This window comes from Gallinula chloropus, assembly GCF_964237585.1.
Source record: "Gallinula chloropus genome assembly, chromosome: 1".
Lineage (NCBI taxonomy): Eukaryota > Metazoa > Chordata > Aves > Gruiformes > Rallidae > Gallinula > Gallinula chloropus.
In genome coordinates, this window is record NC_140085.1 from 51846148 (window position 1) to 51869416 (window position 23269).

General features: G+C 48.8%; 1 protein-coding gene across 1 annotated transcript; it reads right to left on the reverse strand.

The window, feature by feature from the left end:
* Nucleotides 1-823: 823 nt before the first annotated feature.
* LOC311191366 (solute carrier family 23 member 1-like) lies at nucleotides 824-21446 on the reverse strand (the record flags this gene model as incomplete). Its single annotated transcript, XM_084263526.1, has 12 exons — nucleotides 824-2211; nucleotides 3376-3471; nucleotides 4976-5084; nucleotides 5440-5604; nucleotides 7862-8115; nucleotides 8298-8454; nucleotides 8589-8709; nucleotides 11951-12132; nucleotides 12908-13067; nucleotides 16751-16908; nucleotides 18147-18296; nucleotides 21393-21446. 12 exons carry the CDS (start codon nucleotides 21444-21446, stop codon nucleotides 1943-1945), a joined length of 1875 nt encoding a protein of 624 aa, XP_084119652.1. The 3' UTR covers nucleotides 824-1942.
* Between the last annotated feature and the right edge of the window lie 1823 nt (nucleotides 21447-23269).

Below are 23269 nucleotides of genomic sequence, written 5' to 3' on the forward strand. Positions count from 1 at the left end.
CTGCCTCTCTGCACAGCTGCAAGCGGGGTGACCCCGCTCCTGGTTGAAATCAGGACCCAATGGCAGCACGGAGGGTGATCTGGTTGACAGGTAGCTGGCTGTTCTCCAGAACAGCCCTCAAGTGTTCAGTTTTACACCAGAAGAGCCCCTGATTTTTCATCTATTTTCATTAAGTGGCAACTAATCAGAAGCTGTGTCACTGCAGTGCGAAGCCAAAGCGACAGCAGACTCGGCTGGCCCACACCAGCATATCCCCCTCCCCAGGCTGTGCACATCTCCTGGGCTGTAGGATGCACCAGGGTAAGGAGTGAGCTGCTGCTGGAGAGGGAGGAGGTGGTGTAAAGGAGTTGTAAAGTCATGCCCAGCTCTACTCCAGGGGATCTTGCAAGCCAAATACAAGATGGGGGGGGGGGGGGGGGAAGGGCAGGGCCAAAACACAGCAGCAAGCTGGAAGTGCAGGAGGCTGGGACAACAGATGAGCAATGGGGAACAAAAAAGCCAGTTGGAGACAGGTTTCTGTAGGGAACCTGTGTCAGTGTTAATTTTTTTTACCTAAGCAAGGCTTAGCTGGCATATGTCAGCATCCATGTCTTACAAACCATGAGGGTGGGCAAGACCCTGGAACAGGCTGCTGAAAGAGGCTATGGCTCTCCATCCATAGCTCAGCTGGGCACAGTCCACAACCTGGGCTAACAGGACCAGCCCTGAGCAAGGGCTGGCTCAGATGACCTCCAGAGGTCCCTTCCAACTGAATTAACTTTGTGATTCCTTGAATAGCACCTGCCACTCACTACAGCATCACTCCCAAGATATATTACACTGTACACTTGATTTATTTTTCCCCAGAAGACACCCAAGTATAAATCTCAATGCAGGAAAGACAAGTTTATGCTACAGCAATAACGCTATTAAACACCCCTGGCAACCAGCACCATGTGCAGTCATATTATATATGGTCATATAGGTTAAGGCTCTTTCTGCCAGTAGTGGAAAGGAGCAAGAGTCTGCCAACCGTTATCCAGAGAAGTGGTTGTCCCTCCACAGTCACCAGGCCAAACAGGTATAGTGGAGAGACACAGGACACAGCAGTGGCAGGGATGCATCAGATTGTGAGCAGAAGAGTTTTCTTTTTCATCTTTGATGATGATTCCTTCATCTTTGTAGAGTTCAGTGCCCCAGGAAAGCTGTGCCCCCAATAACTGCTCCCAGCACCTCAAGTGGAGTCCATTTTGGTGAACCTGGATTTTTTTGGTTAGGTCAACAACCTAAGTAAGGTCTCTAGATTTCCTCTGTGTGGGAAAGACATGTTCAGAAGACAATCCATCCCATTAGCGTTAGACAGCTCTCTTACAACAACATTGATTTGACTGACTTTAAATTATGGGAATATGGAATGAGATGAATCATGCCCTGGAGGTGCCTGCTTGTTCTCCTCAGCTAGGATGAGGTGTAAACCACAAACAGAAGGGTGAGCATTGCCATTACAGATTTTTAAGGTGGTGGGGATTAGCCTCAGCCCTTCAGGTGCCTGGGAGTGGTACAGGGCCCACATCAGGGATGCCTTCTCCTGTGGCCCCTGGAACAGCCAGGACAGGGGACAGGAAGAGCTCTGCTTCAGCTAAACAGCTGCTCCATGGTGTCAGTGCAAGGAACACTTGCAGAACATCTTCCCCAGGCATCTCTTGGGCTTTGGTGTTCCCCAGAGAGAGATTATGTTTTTCCTGAGGTGGGCAGGCAGGCGCAGAGAGGAGGAAAATCAGTCTCTCAAGGTCACCAGTGGTGCAGGGAGCAGAGCTGGAAGTGAAAGACAGTATCATTCTCGACATTATCTTTCTCCTGCTCCAGCCTCATGAGCTGCCAGCTCACGTTCAAATTATGGGGGCTGCAGGCACGGTTTTCAGACCTCTTACTTCTGAGATGACGTCACCTGCAGGCCAGGTGCTTATATCCTTGTATCAGCACCTATCTCAGAGTGCTGTTCCGAGCTTGCTTTAACGCTGCTTTCCTGCCCAGCAGCCTGCAGTTCATCCATCCTCTTGCCAACAGGTAGTCTTTTGGGGCAAGCAGGGAGATACCGAAACCACGAGGCCGCGCAGTGTTTGGTGCCTATGCCAAAGGGAAGATCATAGACCTTGGAAACAAGCTGAGAACTCTCCGCCTCTCCCTTATGGCTGTTCTTCCACGCCAGGAGCCCCCGCTCCTCCTGCGTTCCTGCAACAGCAGAATATGAGATTGAAGTGTTTAAAAGAGCAGATGTTCTCAGCATAGGATTGCCTTGTGGGCCTTGCACCCACTGCTCAAATCCCAGCAAGACCCAGCACAACATGCAGACCCCTTGCACTGAAACACCCCTAGCCCCAAAGCTCTTTACAAAAGCTCACTAACAAACTTCTAGACAATACCCAGCTTCCTGCAACAGCTTCTAGACCAGCAGTCTTCTCCACTGCTTTCTACAGGAACCAAGTATAGCAAGGTGGGTTTTCACAAGCCATGAGGCATCCAAGAACTGTTCAAAGGCCCAGCCAGGGTGGGGTGGGGGGTGTCATACAGTGCTAGGAAAGCATGGCTGGATGTTAACTGCCCTCTAGACACTGTGGAGTGGGGGAATAGCTTCATCTAGCAATTACTAATCAGGCACGGGCCTTTATACTAGCCAAGGAAGTGCTAAGTGCCTGTACTTCTTGTTGAGTCCCCTTGGGAAAGGGAGTGAGCACACCTGGAAATTCTGCCTGCAGGAGGTGAAAATCAAGGAAAATTAATGGGCCAAAAGGAGACTGCCTTTCCAAGAAGACTGAGACAGTAAAAAAACCCAGAAATCTGGTTAACAGGATGTCCTTCCTGCTCTTTTTCTGTAGCAGAAAAGAGGGTTTCCTCTCCTATCCTTATGCCATCCCTCCCCAGGCTGGATGAAAGTCAGGCTCATTGCTATCTTTGAGGGCCAGCTCCTGATGCTGTATCTTGTCTTTGGTCATCAGCCTTTCCTGCTGCTGTTCACTGCTGTGGCACCAGTTCAGCCTCAGTTTTAGCAGCTGTGGTAAGGACACATGCATTGGCTCCTTCCACTTCTTGCGGTTGCCCTTCTCTCTCCTTTAAACCATCAACTGGCATTTTCCCTGAAAGACATTTATTCTAAATAAACCTTTTCTTCAGACCGGCTTTTTTGTTTCTGATAAGCTGCCGTTTTCCAGCTAGAGGCCATTTCAGTGATGTCTCCTGTTCCTCTCCTCTCTCTGGGAGGCCTTCAATCACATGGTATGTTACGGTTGCTAGCACAACTCCTACCCACAGAACAGCAGTCACACAGCCAAAAATACTCGGAAACAAACCCCAGGGCAGAGACAGACTAGCAGCTTAGCTCATTTCAGCAAATCCTACCTGGAATGGTGTTATCAAGGATAAAACCCAGGAGTCCGCCCACAAACATGCCAGTGGTGAGAAGCACCTGGATCACCTGGTCCAGTTGGATGATTCCTAGCAGAAAAACAGAGCTTTGGAGAGTGGTGCTGAGAGATGTGTGCTTGACTGGCAACATACCCCACGCCAAGAGGCTAAACACGTCTACACATGCATGTTTAGACAAGAGTTGCAAATCCCAAAGCAGATCATAAGACCTGGCAGTGCCAGGCAGATGGATCTCACTGCCAGTTCCACACCTACAGTTTTATTCTGCATAATTATCCACTGACCCAGTGACAGGAGGCGACTCCTAAGCACATTAAAAGCCTGTTAAAAGTGCAGAGTACTGCACTGTCCCAGAAAAAGCTGCCTTCTGCTCCAAACTTGTTTGCACCTCCATGACCCAACTCCAGGCAGTTCCCTACAAAAGCATGAGCTTCGGTACCCAAAGAAATACAGGTATATTTAGCAGGGGATTTCACCACTAGTTACTAAGGTGATGTCTCTCTGTGAGGGCTAACTGACATGAACAGCACAGCACAGGGACATCGAGCATCTGGTGGGCCATCTATAGAACGTGTGATTTGTGGGCTCAGCTCTTTCAACAGGCAGCCCAGCACACCGTGTATAAGTTAGGAGAGGACACTACAGCCTTTGTGACAAACACATTAGTCACACGAGACACCGTGAAGAAGTAGGTGTTGGAGGACTGGAAATTTCAGTGAGGTGACCTTGATGGATTTTAGGGGGAGTCTGCTCTTGTGCTTCGCAAGCACCAAGTCTTATTGTGTAGGAGCATGTAAGAAAGCCTCATTCGTTGAGATCTGGATCAGGATTCAGCCCTGGAGTATTCTCCCACACAAAGCCCCATCCCAGGAACGAGTCCCAAGGAAGAGCTCTGCAATCCTTAGCCCCGCAGGAATCTGACAAGGTGCAGTCACTAATCAAGAGAGGAGATTCCCACACCAGAGTTCTGCATCAGAGCAAAGGGCAAGAGCAGCCTTCACAGACAACAGTCAAAGCACAGCTTTCAGGGTTTTATCAGGAAAAGCTGCATTTTAGAATGCGATTTTTGAGGGTCCAGCAGAGGGCCACTGAGATGATTAAGGGCCTGGAGCATCTCCCCTACAAGGAAAGGCTGAATGGAATGTGGCTGTTCAGCCTTGAGAAAAGAAGACTGAGAGGGGATCTTATTAATGTTTATAAATATCTGAAGTGTGGGACACAGGGGGAAATGGCCAGCCCCTTTTCAGTGGTCTGTGGGGACAGGACAAGGGGCAATGGCCTCAAGTTGGAGCACAAGAAGTTCCGCACCAATATGTGGAAGAACTTTTTCCCAGTGAGGCTGACAGAGCCCTGGGACAGGCTGCCCAGGGGGATTGTGGGGTCTCCTCTGGAGATATTCAAGACCCATCTGGACACCTACCTGTGTTATCTGTCCTAGGGAACCTGCTTTGGCAGAGGGGTTGGACTTGATGATCTCTGGAGGTCCCTTCCAACCCCTACAATTCTGTGATCTCTGGATCAGCCTTTGCTTCAGTTTTCTGCTACAGGAGATGTTTCTGATGTCACTTCTTACCTGTTTCCAGCAGTGTACTATTTTTGCTTGCCCAGTTGGGAACCGTGAGCCCAGTAAATACAGAAAATCCAAAGATGAAGATGTTCCTGGAAGAGTTCATATCTGTGTACTGCACAGAGGAATTGTACACGTTACCTTTGGAATTACTCAAATCTGTGGACTGCTGTTGAATTCACAAGCCGTGCTCAGATGTAAACACCGCATGCAGGAGGGGACCTGGGCAGCAGCCCCCACCGCCGCTATGGGTGTTAGTGATCCTGCTGCCCGGGGTGCCAGCAAGCCCTGCCCTGCCCTGGGAGCACTCTGTGACTTACCCTCTCTGGGACATGTTCACCCACGGAGCTGCCAATGCAAATGTCCACATTTTTGGCAGCTCGGTGATGTCTGGCTCAGCCCGCTAAGAACCTGACATGACACCCAAGTCCCCTTCCCTAGGGATGAACGGGCGCTCACACCGCTGTTACCTGCAGATTAGAGATCCCCACTGCCGTGATGACGCCAAACATCACGAGGAACATGCCTCCAATCACAGGGGTGGGTATGCTGGCAAGCATCGCCCCCACCTTCCCAAAGATGCCGCTGAGGAGCATGGCGCAGGCACCAGCAATGATCACCATTCGACTCCCTACCTGGGGCAAAAGGAAGAGGGGGGCAGCACAGAGAGGTAAGGGGTGGTAGGCTCCTGCCAGGAAGGGGCTGCACCTCAGGCCGAAGCACTCGGTGGTACGTTCAGTCGCAGGTTCAGGGATGGAAAAGGCATTTAGAGATTTTTTTGGGGGAACTAAAAAGAAAAGCAGCAGCATTTGTTAGACTCTCACTTCAAGATACCCCTCACCACAGCAAAACTTGGGAAGCTGAAAGAGTCACTCTAAGATTTACAACATTCATGTCTTGGGCAGGGAAACTCTGTAATCCTTTGCAAGCATTTTATAATTCAATTAAATATTTTAATCCTTCCCTTTAAGTATCTGAAGAATGTCTATTTGCAGGAAGGGCCTTTTGTGAATGCTTTCAACAAGAACTTCCCCAGTAACTAGCAGTGTCTCTTTTTAAGTATTTCTTAACCGTGTCCCTTTGAATCAATGTTTTATTTTAAGCCTCACTTGATTGTGAAAGATAAATGAAAGAGATTTGGTGGGGAGTTTAAAAATAAAATCATGCATTTCCCTCAGGTGGGCTTTGTTATATTCCCTGGCTTAAAACCTTGGGACACCGTTATGATCAAAACTGTGATTTAATAAAAGCCAACAGCTCTATTTGTTCCAGGATTAGAATGAAGCTTCAGATTCTTAATTTGCCAAAATATCCAATTACCCAGGATATGGCATTAGCCTCAAAGGCAAATTACCTAATCCACTGATACCACAACTGTGAGCATATGCTGCTAAAGCCTCTAGTTTAGAGTTTGTTTCAATTATGTCAGGAAAAGAAGAAAAAATCAGTTCTCTTTCTTAAGGTGGAAGAAAACATGCAGTTCCCTGCTATCTAAATGGTGACTGAGGTCTTTACCTCTCCCTAAAATCTTCCTTCTTGGAAATGAGAGTTCAGTACTGGCATGCTGGGCTTGATCAAGCAGCTTAAACATGGGCACCTGGTACAATTTAAGCTGTTGCATCTTGGCAGCTTCTGGCAGCTTCTCCTTTGCCTTATCTGACAGCCCCTGTGGATATCTGAGATATCTAAAGATGTTTCAGGTGGTGGTGGCGGACACCCCTGTTTAAGCAGAGGAAACAAGTCCCTTGCACTACCCTTTGTTGTGGAAAAACGTGTTTCCCACATTAAAAAAGCCAAGCAGAAACCTGCCCAGTGCTCTCTGCATCCCCATCTAGCACAGCCAGAGCCTTCGCCCTGCTTTAAGGTTGGCTAAGAGGAGATCCTATTTTCTGCTCACTGAAGACTGAACAAGGTGAGCAGAGGTGGGATCTAAGGAAACACCTCTCCTGAATTTTCAGGGATGGCACATCCACCTGAAGGGCTTGGGGTACATGGGGGCAGCACACCCTGTCATTGGATGGTTACGGCCAAGCATTTCTGCACTATGCTGTGTCCCACACGTGTGCAGTCAGGAAAGAACAGGCTCAGGCATGTGGGCAGCGTGCACAGGTTTCACAGTGACAAGGTACATGGAGCAACAGGCTAAACTGGACTCCAGGAAGACTGACAGACAGCCCTTACAGCCACCTTGGTCTGTGAGAAATGGTTATTGTGAACGAGGTTCATAAAATCCAGACAAATAAGCAATACTATAGAGAGGGAGCCATAACTCATACTCTGCATTTATTTACTGACTCTCAGCTCTGCTGACATGACATTACTTACTTGACAATGATTTAAAAATGTTCTGCACTGGGCTGATGGATGTTCCCCTCCCCTGGCTGTAAAGCTTTGTGAAAATCTATGGTCTGATTGTCAGGCTCCTATCTGGAAATTTCTTTCCCATACCCAAAAGTTTGTAGAGAGGTGAAAACATAAACCTTTGCCATCACATTTTAAAATCCCAAAGGAAGAGTCCACCTTTCACATGACTGACATCCTGTGGTTAGAAAAATTATGGAATTTGAAGCCCTATTAAGTATTTTTCCTTTTCCTTGTTGTAACGTCTCACTTAAGCCAAGCGCAGTGAGTACCAGCAGTATGCACTTGTCCCATGTGCAGAGCATCAGCAGGGAGGGACTGTCCCCCTCTGCTAGGTGATTTGTAGTGCTGCTGAGGTGGATGCCAATGTGCCAGGGCACATTTTCCCTGTGTGTCTTACAGGAGTTGGGCTAAGATGACATCCCAGGTCCAACACAAACCCATGTGCACTATTCCTTTGTACATACACCCCTGGGAGAGACCTCCAGGAGGGTCAGGGCACTGCAGCCACCCTGCTGCAGCAAGGCTTACCTTGGTGATGCCCAGGGCCCCAACGTTCTCGCTGTAGGATGTGGTGCCATTCCCTGTCCCCCAGGCCCCAGCCAGGAGGCAGCCGATGCCTTCCACCCCAATCCCGCGGCTGATGGCATGCTTCGGTGGCGGTGGTGCCCCGGAGAGGCGGGCACAGGCATAGTAATCTCCCACCGACTCCAGCATGGAGGAAATCACCCCAGCTAAGATGCCAAATATCCCAGCCAGGCTGACAGTTGGCACTCCCCACTGGCCTGCGAGTAAAAAGCTCAGTTCAGGTTGGTGGGGCACATTTGCCCTGAAATCCACCGTGGAAGACAACAGCAGGGATGCTGGTTTTTGACATTTCACCTTCCCCTGCTAGCCGTAAGCAGAGGTGCAAGCTGGAGCAGGGAGCAGCAGCACGGTGGGATGGGGAAAGGGAGGCAAGTGGTACCTGGGTAAGGCAGCCGAAACCAGGGAGCCCGGGACAAAACATCCCCACGGGTGTCCGTTCGGGCCAGGTGGCCGTAGATGGAGGGGTCGGCGGGGAGGACATTGGTCACCGTCAGCACGTAGCAGAGCAGCCAGCTCAGGGAGAGCCCCAGCAGCACCTGCCCATCACATGCAGCAGTGGGGTCTGGTTAGGGCACGGCCGTGTCTCTGGTACAGCGTGTGGGGAGGAAATGAGGGAGGGAGGGCCACCAGGACTCCCTGCCATCCCTCTGCCCTGGGAACCCCATCGTACCGGGAAGATCTGGAAGAGGTAGACCGGGGAGAAGTGGCACTTCTTGCCTCTCTGGTAAGATGGCAGCGGCACAGGGACATCTTTCAGGTACTGAGAGAACAGAACTATGAAAGCAATCGTCCTGGGAGAAGGGAAAACCAGACCATGAGACAAAGTGGGTACTGAGCTGCCTGCCAGTCCCCACATTAGCTGAAGACCTGATACTTGAGGACCCAGGACTCAAGAGACCCCAAAAAACATGATCTCAGTACCAGAGGGTGGCTTCCTACTCCAGTAAACCTGGAATGGAACAAGCTTTCCATCACATTGTACCGGCAGCAAATGGTATTTTCCCCCCCTTTAGTTTCCAAACTGCCCCCCCCCCAGTGGTGTGTCACCAACTACGATGCAGTTACCAGAGATTAAAAGTGACTCTTGAGTAAAAGAAAAACCTGAGAGACATGCAAGGTCCAGGCAGTCTACGTAGGAAACTGTCCCTGAGCCTCAGTGTAGTTCAGATACACTGGAAATAGAGGATTTCTTGGCTTCCTGATTTCAGGTTTACCTATGCTGCCCTGCAAGTGACAAAAAGCTCCTCCTTGGCACAAAGAAAGAGCATTTGATTTGTCCATCAAGTCCCTATTTTGAAAGAGAAGGCCCATAGTAGGACTGTGGGGTTGCACATTGTGCCCACACAGCCTTCCCAGCCAGCCAAGAAGGGGAGAACACAGCCCTCTGGTTTGCAAGGGGGCTGCACGGTGTAGGGGTCCTCCAAGGCAGGGCTTCTCACATGTGCCTCTGGCAGCAACCACGAGGTGCAGCTCCTTTCCCATCCCTCACATAGGACACATCTCCCACAAACAGGCAGCACAACTGCTCACCACAGGTCCTGTCTGCCCCTGGTGTGTCTCCCACCCCCCAAGAAAGGGCAGCCAGGTGAGTCTGGATGCTGCGATGTGCAGTGAGAAGGCGAGGACTGGTCACCTCACCTTGACTGCTGAGCTGGTAGAAGACTTTGGACATTTACCTCCTACGTTAACCAGGCCTCTGAAGGTCTCCTTGTGGGTTTATTTTCCTCTAACAAAACTGAATTGTACACAGCGAGTGAACTCACCTGGGTAGGATTTGGCAAGAAATCAATTGTACCAGCTGAACCCCACTGACAGCACACAGAAAACTGGCAGATTTCCCTGCATGAAAAGGTGACTCATTATGAAGCCTCATCCTTCCATCAATTATAGGTGCAATATTAATGAGCAGGGGGAATACCAGTGGTGCAAAGGAAACACAAACTTCACTTCTCTGCAAAAACACGCTGTGAGGTACAGCCAAAGGTTACCTACCAGTCACCATGCAAAGTGCTGAGTGACTGGAAGCAGAAAGGCTGGGGAGGAACTGGTTTCCATCTGTGGCTTCTAAAGCTACAGAGCCCAGACATGTGCATTTGCAGTCACAGAGGTGCTCAGCAGCCTTCTGAATCACTGCAGAGCCCATGTGTCTCTCAGGTAGGTGTCAGTGCTTATTATTCAGGGTGCCTGACACATTCCATTAACAGGAGCTATTTTCAGCTCCTTACTCTGCCTAACTTTACCCATTCACGGTGAAAGCTTCCATGGAAAACGGCTGCTCCAAGCCAAACATCTCTGGGAAAGAAAAAACATATCCCAAACCTATTTCAAAGGGTGATGTTCAGGAACTACCCATAGCATAGCCTGTATTTAGAAGGTAATTTTGCCCTGAGCAGAAGCAGGGGCTGCTTATGACCCAGAGTAGAAATTTGAGATTTAATAGAACTTGTTCTTTGGGGTGAGTGATACTGCTCTTTCCAACAGACATCTGCTCAACTATGATCAGTCTGTTACAATGATGACTCATTCCAGGTCCCAAGCAGTCAGCAGAAACATCTCAGGCTTTAGCATTTGCAGCTCTTAAGACTTTCAAGCTCTCTCTGAGTTTGCTCAGGCCTTGTCCACTGATGACCTGTGGATGCACTGTCACTAGTGGTGATGAGACCACATGGCTCATGTCTTCTCCATCATCTCTCTCCCCCCCCTTCTGTAGTGGCACTCACATAGCACAGAGGAGGCAGCAAAAGGGGACACAAACTCAGCTCAAACCATGATGACCAGGTTGGGACTAAGGTGTCTGAGTTAGGAAAGAAAGGTCTGGAATTAGCACAGGTAGAAAATAGAACATAAATTAACAGGACAGAAAGGGTGACTGGGGTTGAGAACAAGGACATGGGCTGGAGGACTAGAAACCCACTACTGGAGTACCATGGTTGGGCGAAGAGGTTGAGTGAGGGACTGAGGCTAGGAGCCAGTGACTGGAGAGATGAGGCATAAAACAGAGAGTCCAGACAGGGATATACATTTTGTAAGGAAAATTCAGACAGACTGAGCAAAGGAGCAAGGACAGATCATCAGAGCTGAAGAACAGGACAAGCCAGATATGTGATGGGGGAAACAATGGTGAAAGGAAACCTGGGAGGCAGGCAGCGTTCAGGGTCATATGGGGTGCTGGTGCAAGAGGCCAGTTAGGTGAGGAACTGGAAGTGCAGGAGAGAGGTGGCTTTTGGGGCCTGGGACAGCAGGTGCAGGGAGAACCCGAGGGAGGTAGACCAGAGATCCCCACAACAGCACACTGCTTTCCTGGGGCTACAGTTAAGCCTGACCCTAAGACAGTCCTGAAAGTGCTAGCAAACTGATGGGGCCCCACAGAGTAACAACCTGCTCCTGTGGAAGGTGCCGAATTTGCAGGGGAAGCATTCTGGTTTTAAATTAATTTCTGAAATACCAAGGAAATTCTGCCACCAAGCACACTCCTAAACAAGGTCATGCACAAAGGTACCCCTGCACTCAATGCTGCCCTGAATGCTGCAGAGCCAGGTGCAAAGACATTTCCAGAGCCCCCCAGGCCCTCTGTGGAGAAATAAATTCCTCCTTGTCATGTGAAGCCGATGCACCAGCTAATTTAATTTGGGGAATACCTAACTCTGAATGCTCAGCTTTGTCATTTTAGGAATGTCTTTTTAATTTAAATAATGGGTGTGTAAGACAATGTTTGTAGACAACTGTAATGGAGACTGCCCCCAGGAACCACACACTGGAAAGACTTGTTTCTGTACTGACCTTTGAATGTCAGAGTTTCACAAAATCAGAACTTTTAACTCAGTTTTGGGTTTGCAGCCCAGGGCTCTAAGCTCCTGGGGGCTGGGAACTATGGCATGATGCTGTCCTCCACAAGCCTGCCACACATTAGTGGTCAACAAACAAACCTCCAAGGCAGGGGAGAGCGACTACCAACTGCGACACGTGGTGGTTTCATGTCAGAGGCAGGCAGTTTGGGTATGTTCAGCTTTCCCACAGGGAAGGGAGACTTACATGACCGCTATGCCCCAGTGCTGCCCAGCCTCGTCTCCAGCCGATTCAAAGAGAGGCAGCGCGACCAAGGTGATGGTGGGGGCAATCGTCAGGGGACCGATGAATCGCATCAGGAATCCGATCAGGCCAGAAAATCCAACAAGGATTTGAAAGCAGGAAGCCACCATGATCGCTCCTTGCACCTGGAAAAACAGAGAAAGAGAGCAAGAGGTTGAAAGGCGCTCCGGCTGTTGAGCCTTTTCTTCATAAAGCCAGTGAGGCCCAAGCTCAGTCTCCAGTGACAGACCAGCATGGAGGCTTCCCACTGGCAACAGCAAAGCTGGGGTGAGCATTATGTGCAGGGAAGGACCATCAAAGTACCAACATGTCACCCCCCCACCCCTTGGCTGATGGATTTAGTCCTCACCAGGGCTAATTTTGTTCCAGAGACCCCCTCCTCCCCAGCCTCCTGGGCCATCCAACCATGCATCAGCTTCCCTGAATTCTCTCTTCCTGCTCCCCCAAAATGCAGGGGAGAAGCTCTTGACCTGAAAACGAGAGCAGGGCCATGGTCACTGCACATCTCACAGCTGGGAAGGGCTTGGGATGTTTCAGCACACTGATAGGGCAGGTAGGTCACTGCAGCCTCAGTTATCAGTTTCCCTCCAGGGACCTGTTTAGCACCCTGAACTTTACTACATTTGACAATCTCTGCTAAGTAGCCAGTGATTACACCCTGAAATGCCGTTTTTCTGCTCCCATTGCTCCAGGCAGGGGGACTCTCCAGGGGTGAGGCTCTCCTCTGCCTTAGCAGATTCCTCTTGGAGACTAGATGTTTGGGAAGCTGCAAGAGGATGAGGACCAAGGTCCACTGGGGACGGTGAGTTCTTCAGCACTGATGTCCATGCCATGGTCAGGTGCTTTTCTGAAAGCAAACAGCTCTGATACAGAGCAGATGTCACTGAAAATGTAACATACCTCTCTCATCCGTGTCTGCCAGACTTCGATGAACTCTGGTGAAGAAACATTCACCAGGGTAGCGTTCTGCGTCCAGGCAGGGCACTTCCACTTGGGGAGGGACAGCATAGCCAGGGTTGGGGTCAGGAATGCAAAAGTGCCTCCTTGAATAATAGGCAACCTTGGAGGAGAGCAGAGGGAAAAGATGAAGAGCAAAAATGCAGAAAATCAGGTCTATGGGGGTGAGTAAAAGAAAAGTACATTTAAAAATCGGTCTGTGTGTGGCCTCTGGCTCTATCTTTTGAAATGTTCTGGCAGATCTCCCACCACTGACTATGAGTGGACATTGTTGCCTACTGCACTCAAGAGCAACATACCCAGGGAAGAGCTCAGGTTTAAACACTACCAGTGGAGAGGCTCATTGGTGCTGGAGTCAAAGTTGGCTATCCCACATTAAGGGAAAAATATTCCTCTTAAGGTGTGACTGGACCACAGAGCTGCACAGAGTAAAACAACAACCAAAGGAAAAAAACTGGAGGAGGGGAGAAGACCAAGGAAGAAAGATGGTGAAACTCTGAAGAAAAGCTTAGCATCAGCCAAGGCCCAGATCTTTCCAACATCCAGTTGCTTCCTCTGTCCCTTTCAGTTTTCATCACAACTTGCTTATGAACACAAGAACAGTGCACTGACTACTCCCCACATCACAACCATCTTCAGACTCAGAGTAGTAGAAAATGTGACCTGGCTTCTAGTACAGTTTTTTAAACCAAATGACTCTGCCCCATTTCCACCAACACTGGAAAGGACACCTACATGGACATGCTCTGAGCATGCTGACTGGGTGAGGTTGGCTCCCCCCCGCCATGCTATAAGTCTCCTGGCTTAGAGTAATCCTCACTCTGGAAACCCCTCAGGATAGCAAAGAGCCTCCAATGGGACACATCACTGACTTCCTACAGAGCTTTGTACAGAGGAGCCAGTGCTCCTGTGTGCTGTGCCAGCCTCTTCTCCTTCCACACAGGGAGAATGGAGACAGAGGCATTAAGACCCCACTGCAGTGCAAGTTGCTCTGGCCATTCATCTAGCATGCTTGAAAAATCCAAAGATGCCCAAGGAGCAAGGCTCTGAACAACCTCCAAGGTGTCCTGCCTTCCTCTGTTAAGAAATCGCCCCTGTAAGCAGCTCCCAAAACAACCTCTCCTTGCGCCAGGAGCTCCCATGGGGCCTACTCGGAAAAGCAGCAGGGCCGCGAGCCAGAGGAGTGCTTCGTCAGAGCACGGATTTCCCTGAACACAGAGCTGTTTCCACCACGCTCTGGAAAGCACTGGAAAATAAGTGACAGCACTGCTGTAGCAGCACCATGTCTCCAGCACCTAAACCAAATATTTATACTGCTGCAATTACTCAGGCCCAGCACAACCGAAGCACTGTCGGGCCTTTGCCAGTAAGTTATATTGGAATACCAGTCATCCGTGGGGTCACTTATTTACAGCATTCAGCCAAACACGTTGCAGCCTTCAAAGGATTTTGCTGGGCAAGGCAAAAAGCAAACAAAAAGAAAATAGAGAAGGCTCAGTGCCACCACTGTTGAATTAACAATAGATTTACAGCTCCCACCGCATTGGTGCTGGCACGGGTGGGCTCAGGGCAAACTGGAGTGCTGATGCAACGCATACAGGGTATGCTGAGGTCTTTACAGGGAAAGCTGAAGGTTTAGAGAAGGAAAAGTTATGCTCTGATCACTGCTGCACTGTACAATGTCCAAACATCTGCTAAGGGGCTTACTGTAATGGCAAGAGACCCGTGTCTCCCCTGAAGACCCTCTTGGATAGTCTGTCTTGTGACTGTCCTGGACCCTTCAATGCTTTTTCATGCTGTTTGACACAAGCTGCAGGTTGCAGTGGGTCTGGATTTGACCTTGGCTACTGCTTCTGGAGGGCAGCTCTCAAACCACACTCGCTCTTGGTGGGAACTTCCTCTTCTCCACTGCCAGTTCCCATCCACTTGTTCATGAGCCAACACTGTCCTTTCACTGAAACAGTTTCTCCCTGCCTGATCCCTGCTATTTCTTTCCCAGACTAGTTGCAGGCTGTAGCTGTAACCCATCTGAGCCCCCACTTTGCCAGGCTAACCAGGCCAGCCTCTGTAAAATGGTCTCCCCTTGACACAACAACAGACTGTCTCCATACCTCTTCCCTTCTGAATGAATCTTTCTTAAGTATGGGCACCAGGAACTGTGCAGAGCACTTAGCTGAAGGGTCCCCAGGGCCTCAGGGAGTAGCATGGATGTTTTCCAGGGAAAACAACACCAACAACATCCTCTCCAAATTGTTATTTATATTTTTCTGGCTGTCTTTTGGGGAACTCATGGTTATTAACTACTACAGCATTTGAGAAAACAGTAAAAGGAGAAAACATAATCTGCTTCCAGCTGTCTTCTCAGGCTTGTTTTGCCTCTGGCCACATCAAAAGTTGAGTCCCACCTTTGCAGCAGAAATGTCTTCATGCATTATAGTTGGGGCCAGCAGCAAGGCAATTGTGTCCTCAGCACAGCAAAAGCCGCTCAAGCTTATCCTACGGGAACAACTCCTTGCCACTTAATTTGATCTGTTACCACTTAATTTGATCTGTTAGTCCTCTTTTAGCTATTCAGCCACAGGAGAGGCTCCCTCTCCCCCTCTTCTCGCTACTCTTTCATCCTCCACTAACCGGGAGGAGGGGACATCACTGAGACCTTTGGGGGATGCCTGGAAAGACTCCAGCCTGAATCACACCAGTAGCCACAGCAACAGTCATGAATCCTAGCCTGAATTTAACCAACTGAGAAGAACCAGACTCTTCTCTTTTTCACAGCCAAGGTGGCCCCCTCCTCCACTAATTCTGTAGCAATGTAGGAGAAGGGGAGCACCCTCCTGGGAGAGGTTTACCTACAGCCACTTCTTCAGACAGAGATGGGAAGTTGTACTAGGGAAAAAAATGTGAGGAGAAAAAGCATTTTGCATAGCTGGCAGGTGACCAGTGATTTGATGGTAGTTAACCAGGTCCCTCAGATTGCGAAGACGAAGGCGTATTTTTTGCCTTTCAAACAAGAAACATGGGTCCCCAACATACTGGAGGAAAAAACAGCCTGTGGAAAGAAAGAAGCAACCCAGACCTATGACAACAAATTGAAGCAGCTTTGTAAGGACAGCAAAGATACAGGGTCCTTGTGGCAAGGGGGAGTGCTTGCAGTCATACCCCTCAATAAGTGCTTCATTTTCTGGGTAGTGAATGCCAACTCTACGCTCATCTCCTCACCGCTGTCTCTTCAACAGCTCAGCTGCAAAGAGGATTTACAATGCTTACTTTCAGATTGTGCCACGAATCCCTGAGCATGGGAAGTGGCACTGCTTAACTGGATACCCTGCAGAGCTCCTCCCAGAGTCCCTAAGGGGTGGCAGATGGGCCCCAATTTCTCTCAGTTATCCCTTGCCCCGGAGTTTCCTATAGGCTCTGTGCTCCCTTGATCCTGGGCCCAGATCAGAAGGGTCCTGCATCAGCTGGAGGGTTGCTGGGCTAAGGAGAAATCAGATACTGCTTACTGCATGTTTCAATGCTTTACTATTTTGTAGGACAGGTTCCTTATAAGCCCAAACAAAGGTGCATCAAGTACCGGCAGGTGCAAAAATCAGAACAGCAAAATAGCCCAGCAAAGTTACCATGTACAGGGATTTCAAGATACTTGAAACGATCCCTATTTGCCCAAAGGTAGCTAATTACCCTCACTGATAAACTTTACAGCAGGCTGCTGGCTGAGCACGCAGCAATCACGTCTACAAACTGTTCTGTTTTCATCACTTATCCCGTTTCTTGCATTTGGCCTACCTGACTCCAAAGAGGACTTGTAGCAGGGTGCAAATCCCTGAGACAAAGAAGATGGTGCTGATCAGGTGGCTCTGGGTGAGGAGGTCATGCTGGAGGCAAAGCTCTTTGGAGAGAATCAGTGGGATGGCTACCAGACCTCCCATGGCTGTCAGGAAATGCTGGGAGCCACAGAGAAACACTTGGTGAAGGACACAGAACTGACCACATATTATTACCGTGTTGTTGAGGGAAATATAAAAGTAACTCACAGATTTGTGGTTGGGTGTTACCAGTGTTATTCTCTTTTTTGACAACTTTAACAATCTGCTAGGGGCTATTCCAAAGCACCTACAAGAACAGCAATGCACCCCCACAGATTTCTCCTGCTTTCCAAGTCCAAAGGCCTTTTGTAGCTCTTTGGATTCCCTGGACCACTGTCTTATTCCCAGCATCTGCACACGAAGATGCAGGGACTACTCTTCCAGGAAAGTGGAGACATCCCCAGGCAGGGGGAGAGAGTCATCAGGCAAAGAGCGTGCAAATGTTTCAGTCCATCTCGTTTGCACCACAAAGGGTAACATAAAAAGCTGGCAAATTGGAGCTACACTTTCTTTGCTATCAGTAGCTTTTCTCACACAATGCAGTTATGGATAACAATAAAAAATGGATGCCAAAGAATGGAAAAAATCAGGCATTGCATTTTTCAGAAAAGCCACAGACATATTTCTACAATGGCCTTCCATTCATTACTAAATGCAAAAATAATTTTTCAAACTCCCTTTTACTTTAAATATTAACCTTAGCTGCTGGTTCACACTTTGGAGCACAGGACTGCTGTGGTGGAACCGGGGGCACTCAGAAACTCACTGTGTTCATTGGAGGCTTGACTTATTAAAATCACAATGCAGATGTGCTCAGAAAACCTTGGTTTAATAAACCCTAAATTTGAGACAACTGTTTAAGGAAACAAAGTATGAAACTCTCACCAACCTCCAGGCACAGTCCATCCTTACCTTAATCACTCCATGGTCTCTCTTCCCGGAGGCACCACACACAGCATGGCATTGGTGGCACTGGGTCATTTAACGTGCCAAGGCAGCATTGGCCCTTCTGCTTAGTTTTTATTGCCATTGGAAGGCATAAGTTCAGTAGCCCTCAGACATTTGGCTACTGAGGTATGTGACCTATTATTAACTAATTGGCTGCAGCCACTTGGCCTTTCCATCTGCATTTCTAGGGGCACAGCGTAGATGAGCTGGTGCTTAGATGGTGGGAAGGACTTGGGTTCACCAAGATCCACCCCTACAGCTCCATTCATGCCTAGTGGAGGTGAAGCACGCCCTAATTCAGCTTCTACCCCCATTAACTGGCTCAACAATCACTAAACCTCCACCCACACCCAGCATCCCCATCGCACCTGAATTCCCAGCAAGATGCACAGGTACCAGGGGGGCACCTCTGTGACGGTGTAGGCAAGCTTGCTGCTGCCATGGCCTGTGCCCCCACCTTCCCCATGGCTCGGGGCAGCACGATCTGGCAAGGAGCAGCAGTGGCTCCCATCTTCACCCTGGCAAACAGGAGAGACCCTTTGTTAACCACAGCCCATCCCCGCAGGCACCCAGCAGCCACCTCTCCTGCAGCTGTGTAGGAACACCTTGCATATAGCTTTCAACAAGGGCAAGAAAAAAAGAAGAGGCAGGGGAGAAATTAAACAGAGGTAAAAACACCTATGGGAAATGTTTATATGGGTCTAGACCAGAAGAAACATTAGAGGGTGTCTCAGCCTCAAAAGGACATCTAGACAAAGTGCATTAGTATCATTAATGTCTAGATAAGGATGGAGAAACTGCAACCAGAAGCAAGGAAGAGTGTGCAGTGGGTTAACAGGTGAAAGATGCACAGTCCCCTGGTCTCTGTCCCTCCTGGCTGTCCCACCCAAACAGCACCTTTGGTGAAATATACTAAACCACTACATAGAATGGAAGCATGTGTCTTATTTAATTTTCTTAAGTGTTGTCTTTCCAGTCTCTTTCAGCTCACCCTTAGAAATGTTCTGCCTTGATAAACACACCTGCCCTTTGCCTTAAGTAGAAAACCTCACTTGCTCCTACAGAGGAACTGGGTGAAGCAGAGGGACAGCAGGGGACAGGGTGTCCTGGAGTCCATTTCAAAGTAACTGGGGTGCTGCCCCAGCTCTGGAACCTGCTGCAGGGAACGGCTCCTGGGAGGATGTCCCAGCGTGGGGGCAGCACCAGGGACCAGGAAACAGTCTGGGGACCTGGGGCCGCAGGGAGGCAGCAGGCCCCAAAATGGCTGCCCAGAAGGCTGGGATCCCCTCCCATGCAGCCAGAAGCCCCAGGGCTCCCTAGGGAGCTGTACACCTTGCAGAGTCTACTTACACAAAGACATATTTTGCCATGGAAGGCACAATACTGCTTTGCTTCTATTGCCACAGTTCTTAAGCTAAGTAGATGCCTGTGGTTTTCTGTTCCTCCTTACAACCCACTCTGGCCCCAGAGCACTCGCACACACACACACACAGAGGCTGCACATATGCACACGTGTGCACATGGTAGAGCAAGGTTGGCTGGGAAGCTGCAACATTTTGAGCCACATGCAAAAGCTAATTAAGATCCCAAACCATTTGTTTAATTGACCCTTCTCTAGGCAGCAGAGGGCTTTCCTGGGCTGGGATGCCCTGCTTCATCAGGCAGGAACAGAAACCTGCTGCCACAAGAAGATCAACCAGTTTGTCAGCACTAAAATATGTGCTTATTTATTTATTTATTTTATTTTAATCCACTAAGTCCTGCTGGAACCCAAAGACACCAAAATGCCCAGCAAATCGAGGTGGCTGCAGTAACACTTGTGGCCTATGTACCAGCAAAGAGCTAGTGCTGCAGTGGGAGAACAGGGATGTAAGATGAGTGTTACCTTCAGCTGTAATTTTTGCAGGGGTGGCAGATTAATCCCGAAGGGCTTCACCGTTTGTCTGGAAACTCTGGGTTTCCATTCCCATGGCTGAGCCTCCAAAGTCCCATTTTAGATCACGCTGTTGAAAATACACTGTGTAATACCTTCTAAACACAGTGTGTTTATCCAATCTAGGTAGGCCGGGAGCATTACAGATACTTCAAAATGGATAGGTAAAGGCAGAGTTAATTTAAACTGAACTCAGGCATGAACTTCAAGAGCAAAAGGCATTCCTGAAAAACTCCCTGTGGAGGCATTTTCATTTCAGAACAGGAGAGCCTGAGCCACGTATTAACACAAGTACAGCAAAGTACTTAAAATGAACAGAGTTATTTGGGGACATCTGCTCCTGAATAACACCATGGGTAGATGAATCCTAAGCTAGGAGGACAGCAGTAAGCTCCTTTGCTTGCATTGCAATATTCCCCATGTTAACCAGGAGGCATATTCCAGCCTGGCAGAGCCTGTGCCAGTAACAGCTTCACATGACCATCACATGAATGCCTGAACCTCCCCAGGAGCTGGAGGGGAGTGAGCAGGGTTCAGCAGGAGAAGGATGGAGCGGAGCTAACAGGATGAGAAAGGACTAGGGGCAGTGGGCTCAAACTGAAACAAACACAGGAGGTCCTGTCAACATCAGGGAACACTTTTTCACTGTGAGGGTGACCAACTACTGCACAGGTTCCACAGGGAAATTATGGAGTCTCCATTCTAAAAAAACTGTCTAGACACAGTCCTGGGCAACTGGCCCTTGGTGGCCATACTTGAGCAGGGGGATTGGAAGAGTTGACCTCCAAAGGTCCTTTACAACGTCATCCAGTCTGTGATACTGAGATACTGTCAGGAGCAAAAGGCAGGAGCCATCTGGAGTGGGAACAGGGTACCACTGCTGCTGTCTCTAAGCCAAACTGCTCCCACAAATCCAAGGGATCAGGACGCCCTCCATATGCATCAGTCTCTAGACAAAGGATCTGGGTTCTCAACAGCATCATAAATAAGTGCATCGAGAAGGTAGTCAGAAATTGAGCTGCTTGAACCACAAGTGAGAGACCTCTATCTTCCACCTTATTTGGGGTTATTCAGACCAGAGGAAGTCACTAGCCTGCTCTCTGTTGTGGGTGAACAGGTAGAAAGCAAGACCACTAACAATCTCATAGCGAAATAAAACCTCTGCTTTATCAATAGCATAGTGAAATAAAACCTCTGCCCTGTGAGTGGTACAGCAGTGCACACCCCTGAACTGACTCATCATCTGCAGGTCTTACCACCCTGCTGTAACCCTACAGGGTGCTCTACCCATGCTGACTCTCAAATCCCCCTCCTCCCCCCCTCCCCCTCCCCAATCAATTCCCCCCCCCCCCCCCCGCCCCAGAAATAGATCCAGAAGACAAAGAAACACATTTTTTCACTAGGCTAAACTGCTGGTTTAACTAATCAGTCCATAAAATGCTCTACTCAGGGACACAGCCACAAGGAGCTACAAGCCCGTTTGCTTTTCAGTACAGATACACCTGTGCTGCCATTCATCTACACTGTCATTCTAGAAACCATGGGGAGAAAGGAAGTGAAAAGGGTGCCAGAGAGTAGAAAGCACTTTGAGTCTGCAGCAGCAGCAAGACTGTTGTGAGAAAATAATTCCTCAGATTCCCTGTATATGCAAGAATTACCCTTCCCAGATGGGCAGACTCACCACAAAGCTGGGGTTATCTATCCCGTTGAGTTCTTTGTCTGAGGAGAGGGTCATACCTTCTGCTTGCCTTCAGCAACTGCCTTGGAAAAGAGAGATCATTAAGAAGGGGAAAGCCTCCCCAATTGCCACTCGTCGCAATCAACACAGCTGTAAAGAAACAAAATGAGAAGATGCAGGAGCTGGGCTTTGGAAGTCAACCAGCTCTCAGTCCTAGCTATTCATGTGAGTCTTACTGCAGAAGCATTTCCTTTCCCTTGGCTTCCTTTTCTCTAGCTAATTAGAGGACCAACTGGCATTCAAACTCAGCCCTTCCCTAGATTGAGTGAATCAATAACTAATGAAAAAACCTTCTCTGTAGGTAAGGATGCAAAGGGATATCAGAGAGGTGAGATTTCCCCGTTCTCTTGGCACAGCCTTGAAACTTGTTGTTTCGTTATTGATTAAGCAGCAACTTGCACTTTCCTTGTGGGCTGGGCCTGCTTGGAGAGCGTTGTGCTGATCTTAAGACAACTAAATTTCTAGATGGTTTCACTTATTCAGCATTTAAACGGTAAAATTTTGGCTTAGGAGCAAACATCGTCATCTTGGACGATAATCCTATTACACCATGAAAAGAATGAGGATTTAACTGAGAACCTATTTAAGGGAGCGAGCAATAATCAATACATCAGAACTCGACACCAGGGAGGTATAAAAGACATAAGACTGATAAAGGACTACTTCAGGCCATCTGAACAGGAATTCAGCTAAGGATCCTAGCTGAATGGTCATCACTGGATGGCCTGAAGCACAGCTGCCCTTCCCTTAAGAAGTAGCAAACTATGTTAATTCTCCATCAAGCCACCCATCACCAACCCTCCTCAGATAAAGCATCTATTTAATTTAATTGCTGCCTGAGGGAGTGGATGTCATCCCAGACTAGTTGCAGAGAGCTCCTGCGGAGAGGGGCAGCTATGACCTACACAAAGCAACCACCCATTAGGAACATCTCCTGGGTTCCACACAGGAAGAGGCATAACTTTGCTGCCCTAACTTAAGCTTTGGTATTCTCAGACCTTCTTTTCAGACCAGGACTGCATTATAGGACAAGCCAGCTTTGTCCCAAAAGCCATCAGTGAATTTATGAGCTGCCAGTCTAATCTAAAGGCAGGAAAATCACATGTTCAAGGCTTTACCAGATCTCATACCTGAACTCCTATTATATAGGCATCTCCCAGCATTGTTTTCTCCAAGGGTGCATTTCCAGTCCCACTGATCTTGGCATGAGGCAGCTTCTTTCTGTAAGGTCTAAACAAGAACTCTTTCACCAGTCAAACTACCCTGGAGGCTTTCACCTTCAACATTATCAGTTCCCAGCCCAGAGTGAGCAGGGCAGAACCTCCCTGTCGTACAGACTTACTCATCTCTTGCTATCCAGTGCACTGCAGGGCCGCGCTACGTTACATATTTACCATTTCACTGCATGTATCAGCAGTGTCCATTAAGCAGTGCCAGTGAGGATGCAATACCAGGAAGGATGCACCATTGCAAGGCTCTTTTCAGAAAAGGAGTGTTGGATTTTTCCATTCCTTTTTCATGACGGTACATTCCTGCTTGCGTTTCTACAGGGATACAGCGCCGTTTCTCCAAGCAGCCATCTAAATCTGTCCATTCTGATACCCTCCATTAACTCCACTCCCAGAACTACTCTCCATGTGTCACAGTCTCTTTCATTGTGATTTTGGTTTTTTGCCAAGCCACTGCAGAATACTCCTCTGGAGCTAGTCTCTATTTCTACTAGACTATTATGAGACCTCCTATTAAAGAAGTCGTCTACCACTTAATTTCAGCCCAGTACCTGTTCAATGACTCCTCGGTCACGCAATAACCCTGTTTTC